Here is a 13,461-nt window from a genome sequence, read left to right as displayed (position 1 = left end):
TACTCGGGAGGCTGAGGCAGGAGAATTGCCTGAACCCAGGAGGCGGAGGTTGCGGTGAGCCGAGATCGCGCCATTGCACTCCAGCCTGGGTAACAAGAGCGAAACTCCGTCCCAAAAAAAAAAAATTGAAAGCTATTGATGCTGGGTTCATAAGCTGCCTTTCCAATTATATGGAACTGGCCCGTTTATTATTACTACTATTTTTAAATTGAAACTTTTTTTTTTTGAGATGGAGTCTCGCGTTCTCGTCACCAGGCTAGAACGCAGTGGCATGATCTCAGCTCGCTGCAACCTCCGACTCCCTGGTTCCAGGGATTCTCCTGCTTCAGCCTCTCGAGTAACTGGAATTACAGGCGCATGCCACCACACCCAGCTAATTTTTGTATTTTTAGTAGAGATGGGGTTTCACCATGTTGGCCAGAATGGTCTCAACCTCCTGACCTCGTGATCCACGCACATTGACCTCCCAAAGTGCTGGGATTACAGGTGTGAACCACCACGCCTGGCCAAATTCAAACTTTTAAGTGAAAGATACATAAAGAAAAGTGCATAGATCTTATATAGCTTGACTAATTTTTTCAATTTTTAAATTTTTGTGGGTTCATAGTAGATGCATATATTTATGGGTACACGAGATGTTTTGATGCAGGCGTACCATGCAAAATAATTATAGCTTGATTAATTTTTACAAAATAGACAAATCTGTGTAACCACTACGCAGGTGAAGGAAAAGAACATCACTAGCACCTCAGTAACCATCTCAAGCCCTAAAAATTAGTGTGTCTGTGTAATTTTACATCAATGGAATCATACAATATGTCCTCTTTTGATTTAGCTTCCTTTGTTCAATATTAATTTTTTCCTTCTTTTCATCCCCCACAATGCTTTGTCTACAATACTACATTTTTGAAAAAAATTTTTTTACTTTATTTTTCTTTTGGACAGGGTCTCACTCTATCATCCAGGCTAAGTGCAGTGGTGCAATCACGGCTCATTGCAGCTTCAACCTCCCAGGCTTAAGTAATCCTCCCACCTCAGCCTCCTGAGTAGCTGCAACTATGGTGCATGATATCATGCCCAGCGAATTTTTTATTTTTTTTTATAGAGACAGGGTCCCACTATGTTGCCCAGGGTGGTCTCGAGCATTCCTTCCGTTCTGGCCTCCCAAAGTGTTGGGATTACAGGCACGAACCACCGTGCCTGGCTGAGATTCATTCATGTCATTTTTGTGGTAATAGCTTGTTCTTACATTTCTGTTTAGTCCATATTACTGTCGATGGGCATTTGGTTATTTCCAGTTTGGAACTATTACAAATAATGCTGTTATGGGTCAGGTGCGATAGCTCACATCTGTAATCCCAGCACTTTGGGAGGTTGAGGCTGGCAGATCAGTTAAGGTCAGGAGTTCGAGACCAGCTGGGCCAACATGGTGAAACCCCGTCTCTACTAAAAATACAAAAACTAGCTGCGCGAGGTGGTGGGTGCCTGTGATCCCAGCTACTCAGGAGGCTGATACAGGAGAATCGCTTAAACCCAGGAGGTGGAGGTTGCAGTGGGCCGAGATAACACCACTGCACTCCAGCCTGGGCTGCTCTTGAACTGTACTCCAACCCAGGCTGGTCTCGAACCCCTGGGCTCAAGCGATTCTCCCACCTCACCCTCTCAAGTCACTGGGATTAAAGGCATGAGGCACTGCACTCAGCTTCTTGTATAGCTTTCTTGTGCATATATCCAGGAGTGGACTTCGCGGGGTCATAGAGTATGTGCATGTTCAGCTTTGGTGATGATAGTATATACGTATCTTTTGAAATGGAGTCTCGCTGTTGCCTAGGCTGGAGTGCACTGCCGTGGCTCCAGTGGCTCACTGTAGTCTCAACCTCCTGGGCTCAAGTGATCCTCCCACCTCAGCCTCCCTAGCAGCTGGGATTACAGGTGTGCACTACCATGCCAAGCTATTTTTTTTTTCTTTTTTTTGGCTGGAGTTTTGCTCTTGTTGCCCAGGCTGAAGTGCAGTGGCATGATCTCGGCTCACTGCAACCTCCGCCTCCCAGGTTCAAGCGATTCTCCTGCCTCAGCCTCCCAAGTAGCTCAGATTAACAGGCCTGTGCCACCACATGTTAAGAAACATTAAGTTTACCCTGCCCCTGTGGCTCCTTTGTGGAGGATACCTTTTAGTTTGTACTTAGTGGTGGGCTGGTGACAGCTGCCTACTTGGTGTAGTTTGGAGTTATGTGTCTACGTAGAACACCTGTGCATTAATAAGAATCACCTGTCAGAAGAGTGAATGAATCTCTGCTCAGGGCCTTCAGTCCTGGAGAGCTGCAAGCACCACAGGCTCTCAGGCTGTTGGTCCCCAGGTTAGATCCACTCTGTTGGCTATCCGGGTGTCTGCCGCTCTGAATACCTTTAGCCCGCTTGGGTGAGAGTCCCCCAACTGAGCTAGTTCTCAGTAACCATGCCCAGCTAATTTTTGTATTTTTAGTAGAGATGAGATTTCACTATGTTGGCCAGGGTGGTGTCGAACTCCTGACCTCAAGTGATCCACCTGCCTTGGCCTCCCATAGTGTTGGGATTACAGGCGTGAGCCACCGTGCCTGGTTGCTCAGCTAATTTTTTAATAAAATTTTTAGGTCAGGCACGGTGGCTCATGCCTACAATCCCAGCACTATGGGAGGCTCAGGCAGGCAGATCATCTGAGGTCAGGAGTTCAAGACCAGCCTGGCCAACACAGTGAAACCCCTTCTCTACTAAAAATACAAAAATTAGCCAGGCATGGTGGCACAGGCCTGTAATCCCAGCTACTCGGGAAGCTGAGGCAGGAGAATTGCTTGAACCTGGGAGGCAGAGTTTGCAGTGAGCCGAGATCACACCACTGCACTTCAGCGTGGGCAACAGAGCAAGACTGTGTCTCAGAAAAAAAATACACCACCATCTTCTCTGGGTTTTTCTTCCAAGCTGCTAACACCTATTCTGCATGTTTTGATACTGGTACAGGGTTAGGAATGACAAAAACTCTCATCTGCTAAATATGATTTTAAGACACAGCAATGAAAAGATGTGTCCTGCTTCTGAAATATTAAAATGAAGGGGGGGATTTATGTGCATCTTGGAATTGGAAAGATGACAAGTACCAAAGACCAAGCCCTGCGGATTCTGACAGTTAGAGGCTGAGCAGAGGAAGAGACTGGAAGGAGCTGCCAGTGAGGTAGGACAACCAGGAGGGAGTGGCATCTCAAAAATCTGCAGAAGAGTTTGAAAAGCAGAGTGGCCAACAGTGTCATGGGGTTGATAGGCCCATGAGGACAGAGAATACATCTCTAAATCTGCTGAAAGGGAGGTCGTGGTGACAGGAGCTGTTTCAAGTGAACAGGTGGGAACAAATTGGGTGGAAGGGGGACTTGGAAACAAGGCAATAGAGACAGGGAGTAATATTTGCTTTGAAAGAGTGAAAAGAGGTGATAGTTGAAGGTCGACTCGTGCTGGGGTTTTTGTTTGTTTATTTTATTTATTTTTTTTGACACAAGGTTCGCTTTGTCGCCCAGGCTGGAGTGCAGTGGTTCGATTACGGCTCACTCAGCTTCTACCCTCCTGTGCTCAAGTGATCCGGTCACTTCAGCATCTTAAGTAGCTGGGGCCACAGGCGCACGCCACCACACCCGGGTAACTTTTTAATTTTTAGTAGAGGACGAGGACTCCCTAAGTTGCCCAGGCTGGTCTCAAACTCCTGAGCTCAAAGCAATCCTCCGGCCTCCGCCTCCCAAAGTGCTGGGAGCCACTGCGACGGGCCTCCTCCAGTTTTGTTTTGTTTTGTTTTGTTTTGTTTTTTAAGGCGGGGTCTCGCTCTGTAGCCCAGGCAGGAGTGCAATGCAACTGCAACCTCCGTCTTCCCGGGTTCAAGAGATTCACCCCCTTCAGCCTCCCAAGTAACTGGGATTACAGGCACCTGACATCATGCCCGGCTAATTTTTCTATTTTTAGTAGAGGCAGGGTTTCACCATGTTGGCCAGCCTGGTCTAGAACTCCTGAGCTCAACTGATCCACCCGCCTTGGCCTCCCAAAGTGCTGGGATTACAGGCGTGCGCCACCTCGCCCTACCCCAGCTCTTCTAGATAAAAGAGGCGGGCCTCCAACCGGAGCTCCGGGACGCATGCCAGTCTCCTGTTGCGCCTGCGCGTTGGGCTCCCGTGCGGCCTCACGCGTTTCCTTCCCGGCCCCCGCGGACAGGCTTAAAGCTTTCTTCAGTGCTCGCTCCCGTGCGCGCGCCCGGGCGGCGCCTGCGCAGAGGGCGAGGAACCTGGTGCCCCCGTGTGGTCCCGGCGCCTGCGCGCTGCAGACTCTGGGGCCTCCCGGCCCGAGGGAGAGGAGCAGGGAAGATGGCGGCTGTGGTGGAGAATGTAGTGAAGCTGTGAGTGGTTGTTTCTTTCTCTCCTAGGGCGGCAGGTTTTGTAAAGGGCCTGGGAGTAGGGGGCCGTGCGTAAAGAGATGAGGCGGAGAGAAGGACATGCCCGGCAAGGCCGCGTTGCGACTCCTGGTGGGGAGGGCAACAGGAGACTCTGGAGAAGACGTTGCGCTTCTTTGGAAACTTGTGGAGGCCCTGATGGGGGCACACTGGAGCCTCGACGGGCGGCCTCCCTGCGGGGCTGTGTAGCCTGAGCGTTCCTCGGGGCTGACGGTTTCTAGAGCATGGCGCCCTGCCTGCGCGCGAGACTCACCGTCCTGGTCCTCTCCCCAGACGCCTCAGTCCGGAGGAGCGGGGCTGAGGCCCGGGCGGGCTCTAGCGAGTCCGCCGCCCAACCCGCCCCGTCCCGTCCGCTGCAGCAACAGGGTCGGCGGCCCCAGTGGGGTGCACTGCGGGGCTGGCGGTTTTAGTTCCAAGCAGCCCCGTGACGTTTGGGAGGATCTTGGGTGGCAGGTACCTAGGACTGCAAATATTCTTGGGAAGAATTTGTTGAGGAGCGGATACAAGAAGGGAAGGAACTTCAGGGGAGCGGGCCTTGGCGCCGTCCAGTAGCAGCCATCAAAAACCTGCAGCTGGACCGAAGCCGTTCAGAACAGCTTAGTAGCCTAAAGGGACATCCGGATGGGTATTCTTCCTATTACACGATTCCATTGTGCTGGTCAGATATCAAGCAGAATTAAAGTTAGTATTTGTTGGGGCCATGGACACTGGCCTATGAACTGCTTCCTGTAAGTTAAAGATGCTTTGGGACATGATTTATTCCTACAGAAGAACCAGAACTAGTTTTAGACTGGGTTAATGCCCCGTGGGCGAATAGAGCTTCTTTTAATGGGTATTTTGGGCTTGGTGGAAGGATGGGAAAATTGAGGATGTTTAGCTGTCCAGTCAGGGGTGTTGGATTTTGACGGAATGACAAAGTAAAGGTTCGCTAGCTGTTCTAAGGGAGTCACAGTTTCTCATCTGTCTTTATCGTGGGCTGAGCCCCACTCTTCCTAAGAGCCTTTTTAAAGAGTAAGCTGATTCTCCCTCATGCCCTGAAGCCTTTTCTTTGAGAATGCTTTCCCACTTCCATTAAGCTAAGTGCCTTTCCTCCTCTAGTGTGTGTGTGTTTTTTTTTTAAATTTAACATGCTTTCTGATCTATCCTGCTGTCTCTCTCAGCCACCCTCCTCCCAACACTATTGTCTTTCTCTCTGATCTGCCCACTCCAGTTTCCCAGCTCTCTCTTGAGGCTGACATTTTTCTCAATTTAGAAATGACACTGTTTGTATACCATTTATCCAGTTATCCTTCCTGACTGAGATGTTCTTTGTTTCCCTGCGTCTTTGTTGACTTCCCTCATCCCATTGTAAGGGGATGTTTTACACGGGTTTCTCCAAAAATTAAAAGATTCCCCTTGTACTGGAGGAATATCAGACTTGCCCAGGTTTTGAGAGTTAAACGTCGTGAGGCTTTTTGTGTTGGAAGACTTTCCTCAGGGAAATAGGGTTGCCAGCGCTTTCAAGTTGTGTCATAAGTGAGGGGTTCCCATTTAAACAGCATGACTTCTTATTTCTCTTGGAAAAACTATAGAGATTATTATGATCACCAGCCACTAATTCCTGAATGCCGGTAATGAGAAACCAACTTTCTCCTCATTTCTAGCTGTATAGAGCCTCAGACCACAATTAATACGTACCGCAGAATTATCCCTTTAAGAAGGGGCTTCTATTCTTCCAGTTCATTCTGAAAGAGATGCTTTTCTGTCACTTCTCTTGATTATAGTGTGCCTAGTCTTCTGACAGTTGATATTATACATTGAGGTCGGGACCACTAGCTCATATTTTCTTTTTTTTTTTTTTTTTTTGAGACAGACTCTTGCTGTTAGCCCAGGCTGAAGTGCAGTGGCACCATCTTACCTCACTGCAACCTCAGCCTCCCAGGTTCCAGCAATTCTCCTGCCTCAGCCTCCTGAGTAGCTGAGAGGCAACCCACCACCACACCCAGCGGAGGTCTCGAACTCCAGACCTCAGAGGTGATCCACCTGTCTCGGCCTCATAAAATGCTAGGATTACAGGCATGAGCCACCGCACCTAGCCACTCATCTTTCTGACTTGCATCTTGTCCTGGGAGAAGAATTTTCTTATTTGTAAATTTCTGTCCCTTCCAAATGTGATGTCAGAAATGAAAATCTTGGCTGAGCAAGGTGGCTCACGCCTGTGATCCCAACACTTAAGGAGGCCAGGGCGGGTGGATTGCTTGAGGTCAAGAGTTCAAGACCAGCCTGGCCAACACGGTGAAACCCCATCTCTACTAAAATTATAAAAATTAGCCTGGTGTGCTGGCACACAACTGTAGTCCCAGCTACTCAGGAGGCTGAGGCATATGAATTGTCTGAACCTGGGAGGCAGAGGTTTCAGTGAGCTGATATTATACCACTGTCCTCCAGCCTGAGTGACACCTTAAGACTCTGTCTTTGAAAAAAGAGGCTGGGCACAGTGGCTCACAGCTGTAATCCCAGCACGTTGGGAGGCCGAGGCAGGCAGATCACAAGGTCAGTTGTTCGAGACCAGCCTGGCCAATGTGGTGAAACCCAGTCTCTACTAAAAATACAAAAATTAGGCATGATAGTGTGCACCTGTAGTCCCAGTTACTGGGGAGGCTGAGGCAGAAGAATTGCTTGAACCCAGGAGGTGGAGGTTTGCAGTGAGCTGAGATCGTGCCACTGCACTCCAGCCTGGGAAACAGAGCAAGACTCCGTCTCGAGAAAAGAAAGTCTTTAAGGGTTCTTACTAGGAAAGTAAAATAATAGTATAGCTGTAGCTGCTGAATGGTTTTGAAACTTTCTATAGACAAGATCTAGAGGCCGGAATGGTGGCTCACGCCTGTAATCCCAGCACTTAGGGAGGCCAAGGCGGGCAGATCATGAGGTCAGGAGTTTGAGACCAGCTTGGCCAACATGGTGAAACCCCATCTCCACTAAAAATGCAAAAATTAGCTGGGTATGCTGGCGTGTGTCTGTGATCTCAGCTACTTAGGAGCCTGCAGCAGGAGGATCATTGGAACCTGGGAGGCGGAGGTTGCAGTGAGCTATCATGCCACTGCACTCCGGCTTGGGCAACAGACTAAGACTCCGTCTTAAAAAAAAAAAAAAAATCTAGAGAACAATGCTAATTTAGCTTGACATTTCTTGGTACAAGAACCTTAAGGTTTTGTTGTTGTTGTTGTTTTGTTTTCTTTTGTTTTAAGAGATAGAGCCTCTCTCTGTCCCCCAGGCTCAAGCGCAGTGGTGTAACCTTGGTTTACTGCACCCTCAACTTCCTAGGCTCAAATCATTCCCCTACCTCATTTCCCCCAGGGACTTCGTAGAACCACAGGTGTGCACCACCGTGCCTAGCTGATTTTTTTTTTTTTTTTTAATGTTTTGTAGAGATGAGATCTCACTATATTGCTCAGGGTGGTCTCTAACTCTTGAGCTCAAGAGATCCACCTGCCTTGTCCTCTCAAAGTGCTAGGATTATAGGCATGAGCCACTGTGCCCAGCCTCCCTTAAGTTCTTAAGAGCTCACTCTCATTCTATCTTGTTCTCTCTTCATCAGATTCTCCCCACACATACACTTAAGTGTTTCATTCCCAGCCCTTTACCCCCAAGACTGTTTGCCTTACCTTTTGAAATCCCACAAAGCTCACAAGAGCTTTGACAGAACATCTCTCATCCATTCCCCCAAAACTGTTTCCAGCCTCCTTGCTCTGACCTTGCAGCCCTCACCAGCCTGGCCCTTTCTTGCGTTTGACTTCCAGTGTCAGTATCAATTTCCATCAGCAGAAACAAAGGAGCTGCCTTAGCCTTGTTTATCCAATTTTATTCTGTGTGGTGAAGACGTGGCCACCTCCTAAAGACAAGCCCACAGAGGCTGCCTTCTCTATTCTGCTCTCCAGCATGAGATTCGTGCCTACCTCAGATTACAGTCATTACAGCTCATTGAATCATGCCAGGCTATATTTGAGATATTGCCATCTCTGCGTGTGGTATGTGTCTTTTTTACTTGCTGGGCACATGCTAAGCTATGCAGTGGTCTATTGTCTGCTCACTAAAGGCTCCCATCACATTCCATAGCAGGAGTTGTTGGTGTGGCCTGAGTTACAGACATAAATCCCAGAGACTGAATTTTCAATGTCTCATGCCCAGGCTTTTTCTCGTAAAATCCTGATATGTCAAAGCTCATCTGGTCCAACCTCCTTAATCTATAGAAGAGTAACCAAGGTCCACCTGGGTTATCGAAACGTCCATGTTCATCTGGTGACTTGCAGGCAAGCCAGGTCAAGTCAAGTCTGACTGCATCTCAGACATCTTCATGAGTATTGTGGATACTGTGAGAAAGAAATCAGTTCTGCCCTCTGTTTAAGATTGACTGACGCCAGGTAATGTGACGGACACCTCTCTTCCTGGACACTTGGGAGGCTAAGGCAGGAGGATCACTGGAGCCAGGAGTTTGTGTCCAGTTTGAGCAACATAGTGAGACCTTGTCTGTTTAAAAAAAAAAAAAAGGAGGCCGGGCACGGTGGCTCAAGCCTGTAATCCCAGCACTTTGGGAGGCCGAGGTGGGTGGATCACGAGGTCAAAAGATCGAGACCCTCCTGGTCAACATGGTGAAACCCCATCTCTACTAAAAAGACAAAACATTAGCTGGGCATGGTGGCACGTGCCTGTAATCCCAGCTACTCGGGAGGTTGAGGCAGGAGAATTGCCTGAACCCAGGAGGTGGAGGTTGCGGTGAGCCGAGATCACGCCATTGCACTCCAGCCTGGGTAACAAGAGCGAAACTCCGTCTCAAAAAAAAAAAAAAAAAAGGATCGATCAAATATAAATGTGAATTGTTACAGTTAGTTTAACCTCTGTTACCAAAGTGCTTGTTAAACCCTGCAATTTGAGAACAGAATAGCTTCTATATACATGCTTCTTAGAACCAGATAACTCCTGGCACTGTTCAGTTTTCTAGTTTTCCACTTAAAGGTTTACCCTTGATTCAGATTTCAAATTGAGTCTCTTGAGACCAAGAAGATTCTTTCCTATGTAATTTGATTTTGTGAGAGTGAAGAAGAACCCTAAGATGGGCCTTAGAGCAAACAAGTTTCTTATCAGTAATGGTGCTCAGTAAAAGCGTCAAGGAACTTCAGGTACTTGTAGACATCTTCCATAAATATAAAATTAATTAGTTGGTTAAAAACCTATTTCAAAATTCAAGAGATATAAAAAGGCATGTGGAAGGAAGTGGCCTAGTCACCCAGTTTTTCTCCCTGCAGACCTCTAGTTTCTTTTCCGTTTTGTGATATAAATGACAGCTTTCTTTGACACTTCTCAGCAATGTACCTTGCTTTGCTTTTTTTCCCTAGTTAACTTGAGGTTGTCCAATAGCAGTATGTGAAGAGCTTCCTTTGTTTCTTATGGCCAAATAGAATTCATCGTATGGATTTTCCATACTTTACTAAATACATTTTAATAAGTACCCTAGACCTTGATGAACTCTTTCCCTCTGGAACAGACCCTGGGGCAATCATGTGGGTGCATGTAGTTTATTTGGGATATGATTCTAGGAAGGAGGGATTAGGAGGGACTATCATCTGCTTCTGTGTCCAAGGAGGGACTGTCCTCTGCTTCTCAGCGTCGTAAGGGTCAAGAGAAATAACAACCAGCACAGGGCTGGGCTTGCAAGACACATGGAGTGAACATTAGTTCCTTCCCCCGCTTTGGGGGGTTAGACCTAAGTCTGGTTAGACATATGATGAAATCGTGTTCCTGGTGGTAATTTGCTTGAAAAGTAATTCCTCATGATGGCCTAGAAAAGGGGCTTTGTGTCCCATGAGGCAGAAGTGGAGGCAAATAGAATGGAAGAGACAGCCTCCCAGTCCCTTGAGCCTTCTAGAGAAGCAGATGGTAGGGGAGAGGAATAGTTCAGCACCCCATGTCCCCGCTCCAACACACACACCTGGTTTCCGTCTTCCCTGCAGCCTTGGGGAGCAGTACTACAAAGATGCCATGGAGCAGTGCCACAATTACAATGCCCGCCTCTGTGCTGAGCGCAGCGTGCGCCTGCCTTTCTTGGACTCACAGACTGGAGTAGCCCAGAGCAATTGTTACATCTGGATGGAAAAGCGACACCGGGGTCCAGGTGAGGGTCCAGACTTGGGAGAAGGGGACTCAGGAGCATAAGGAGGAAGAAGCCTCCTCATCTTAGGTGATGAGACAGCTGATAGGGTTTTCCCTATTGCCTTCCGCCTTTGGATGAATATGGTCTTCTTGTGATTAGAAACCCAGGGAGGATGAAGCAGATAGGTTGATACCAGCATCTTTGTTTTCTGCCCTGCTGAGGCCATTGTGCGTCTGGAGAACTATGTGTTAGCCAAGGCTCCTAAACTTATATATCTCTTTTTCTTTTCCACAGACTGTTCCACCCAACCCCCTAGGCCCTCAGTGTCAGAATTTCTCCCTTGCTCTAGAACTCAAAGGGGAGCCTACTTATTTAGAGTATTTGGTATTATTTTCTAATACGGGTTAGGGCCTGACTTCTGTCTTTCTTCCTGCCACAGGATTGGCCTCTGGACAGCTGTACTCCTACCCTGCCCGGCGCTGGCGGAAAAAGCGGCGAGCCCACCCCCCTGAGGATCCACGACTTTCCTTCCCATCTATTAAGCCAGGTAAGGCACATACTTCCTGAGCAGAGGTATGGCCTGCTGCATGGTGAGAGCCTGCTAATCACCGTGATATACCAGGCCCAGTGCTAGATACCGAATATACTCAAATAAATATGATGTGATTCTTTCCTTTAAGGAGCTCAGTTTAGTAGGGGAGACAGGTAAATAGGCACGTTATGGTGCCAGTTGAACTAGGGTGTCTTCATTCCTGGGCATCGAGAGAACAGAAGACAGTGACTTACCTTTGGTAAGCCCCAACATCATGTGGACTCAGAGCAGTCTGCTTTCAGCCCTTCTTAGCCTTGCTTCATCCTGACCTTGCTTGCAGACACAGACCAGACCCTGAAGAAGGAGGGGCTGATCTCTCAGGATGGCAGTAGTTTAGAGGCTCTGTTGCGCACTGACCCCCTGGAGAAGCGAGGTGCCCCAGATCCCCGAGTTGATGATGACAGCCTGGGCGAGTTTCCTGTGACCAACAGTCGAGCACGAAAGGTACAAGATTATACCTGTGGCTCAGGGAGCTTTGATGGAAATCAGCCTCCTCTTCACTGGGGGCCACCCAGTTTCTAGAACAGAAACAGAAGCTGGGGTCCAGGAAGCAGGCCCCTGCAGTTCTGTTCTTACTTCAATCCCTAATTATTGTCAGATACTGACTGACTTCTCCATTGCCATTTAGACTTTTCTGCTCCTTCTAAGTATAGACTCTCACTCATTCATCCACTTTTATCACAGAAGGTTATTATTATACATATATATAATTTTCATTTAAAAAATTAAAATAGGCCAGGTGCAGTGGCTCATGCCTGTAATCCCAGCACTTTGGGAGGCCAACGAAGGAGGATTGCTTGAGCCCAGGAGTTCAAGACCAGCCTGGGCAACAAAGTGAGACCCCCATCTCTACAAAAAATTAGCCGGGCATAGTGGATGCGCCTGTTTTCCCAGCTGCTAGGGAGTTGAGGTGGGAGAATCGCTTGAGCCTGGGAGTTCGAGGCTGCAGTGAGCTGTGATCTTGCCACAGCACTCCAGCCTGGACAACAAAAAAATTAAAACCAGGAGGTGCAATAGTAGTCAGTGAAATCCCATATACTCTCTTTTTTTTTTTTTTTTTTTTGAAACAGTTTCACCTTTGTTGCCCAGGCTGCAGTGCAATGGCACAGCCTTGGCTCACTGCAACCTCCACCTCCCGGGTCCTCCTGCCTCAGCCTCCTGACTAGCAGGGATTACAGGCATGCACCACCACACCCGGCTTATTTTGTATTTTTAGTAGAGCCGGGGTTTCTACATGTTGGTCAGGCTGGTCTCCCAACTTCTGACCTCAGGTGATTACCTGCTTCGGCCTCCCAGAGTGTCGGGATTGTAGGCGTAAGCCACTGTGCCTGGCTGAAATCCCATGTACTCCTTACCTAGATTTTATCAGTTTAACATTTTGCCACATTTGCCTTATCTAACTTTGCTAAACCATTTGAGAGGAAGATGCATATATCAAAAACTTTCAGTCTAGGCAACATAGCAAGACCTTGTCTCTGGGCATGGTGGTATACACCTGCAGTCCCAGCTACTCGGGAGGCCAAGGTGGGAGGATTGCTTGAGCCCAGTAGATTGAGGCTGCAGCACTGATCATGCTGAGTAACAGAGGGAGGCCCTGTCTGGGGGAACGTCAGGAACAAACTTTTATTCCTGAATACTTTATTCTTTTTTTTGAGACAGAGTCTTGTTCTGTCATCAGGATGGAGTGCAGTGGTGCCATCTCAGCTTACTGCATCTCCACCTCCTGGGTTCAAGCGATTCGCCTGCCTCAGCCTCCCAAGTAGCTGGGACTGTAGGCACTCACCACCACACCTGGCTAATTTTTTGTATTTTAGTAGAGATGGGGTTTCACCATGGCCAGGATGGTCTTAATCTCCTGACCTCGTAATCCGCCTGACCTCTTGGTCCGCCTGCCTCAGCCTCCCCAAGTGCTGGGATTATAGGCATGAGCCACCACGCTGGCCCCAACTTTACTCTCTGTCACAAAAGTTTGTGTCACAAAGTTTTTTGTCTCTGAGGTTACACAGCAAAGCAGACTTGGTCTCTGCCAACAGAGAAGATAAGACTATATATAAAAATAAGAACTATAAATATGCTAGCACTGGGCTAAATGCTTATTCATGCCCTTTCTCCTTTAGTCTGTACAACCTGATGGAGCAGGTCCTGTGTTCCCCATTTCACAGACAGGCTGAAAACAAAGCAGTTTAAAAACTTCCCACAAGGTCACACAAATAAGCAACAACACTTTCTTTTTTTTTTTTTTTTTTTTTTTATAACCATATTGTCTGTAAATAACACAATGCT

General features: G+C 47.9%; 1 protein-coding gene across 2 annotated transcripts in view; it reads left to right on the top strand.

Annotated features, from left to right (window-relative positions):
* The first annotated feature begins 4,246 nt into the window (after positions 1 to 4,246).
* The window catches only part of DPF2 (double PHD fingers 2), an 18,275-nt gene continuing 9,060 nt past the window's right edge, over positions 4,247 to 13,461 (top strand). For both annotated transcript variants that reach the window (XM_017537116.2, XM_017537117.1), the window contains exons 1-4: positions 4,247 to 4,405; positions 10,447 to 10,607; positions 11,026 to 11,133; positions 11,459 to 11,622. In XM_017537116.2, the coding sequence (XP_017392605.1) occupies positions 4,374 to 4,405; positions 10,447 to 10,607; positions 11,026 to 11,133; positions 11,459 to 11,622 (465 nt within the window). In that variant the 5' untranslated portion in view covers positions 4,247 to 4,373. The remainder of the gene's footprint in view (positions 4,406 to 10,446; positions 10,608 to 11,025; positions 11,134 to 11,458; positions 11,623 to 13,461) is intronic.

The sequence above is a fragment of the Cebus imitator genome, unplaced genomic scaffold, assembly GCF_001604975.1.
Source record: "Cebus imitator isolate Cc_AM_T3 unplaced genomic scaffold, Cebus_imitator-1.0 Scaffold102, whole genome shotgun sequence".
NCBI lineage: Eukaryota > Metazoa > Chordata > Mammalia > Primates > Cebidae > Cebus > Cebus imitator.
The sequence above is the reverse complement of the archived record's forward strand: the minus strand, read 5'-3'. Positions and strand labels throughout refer to the sequence as shown.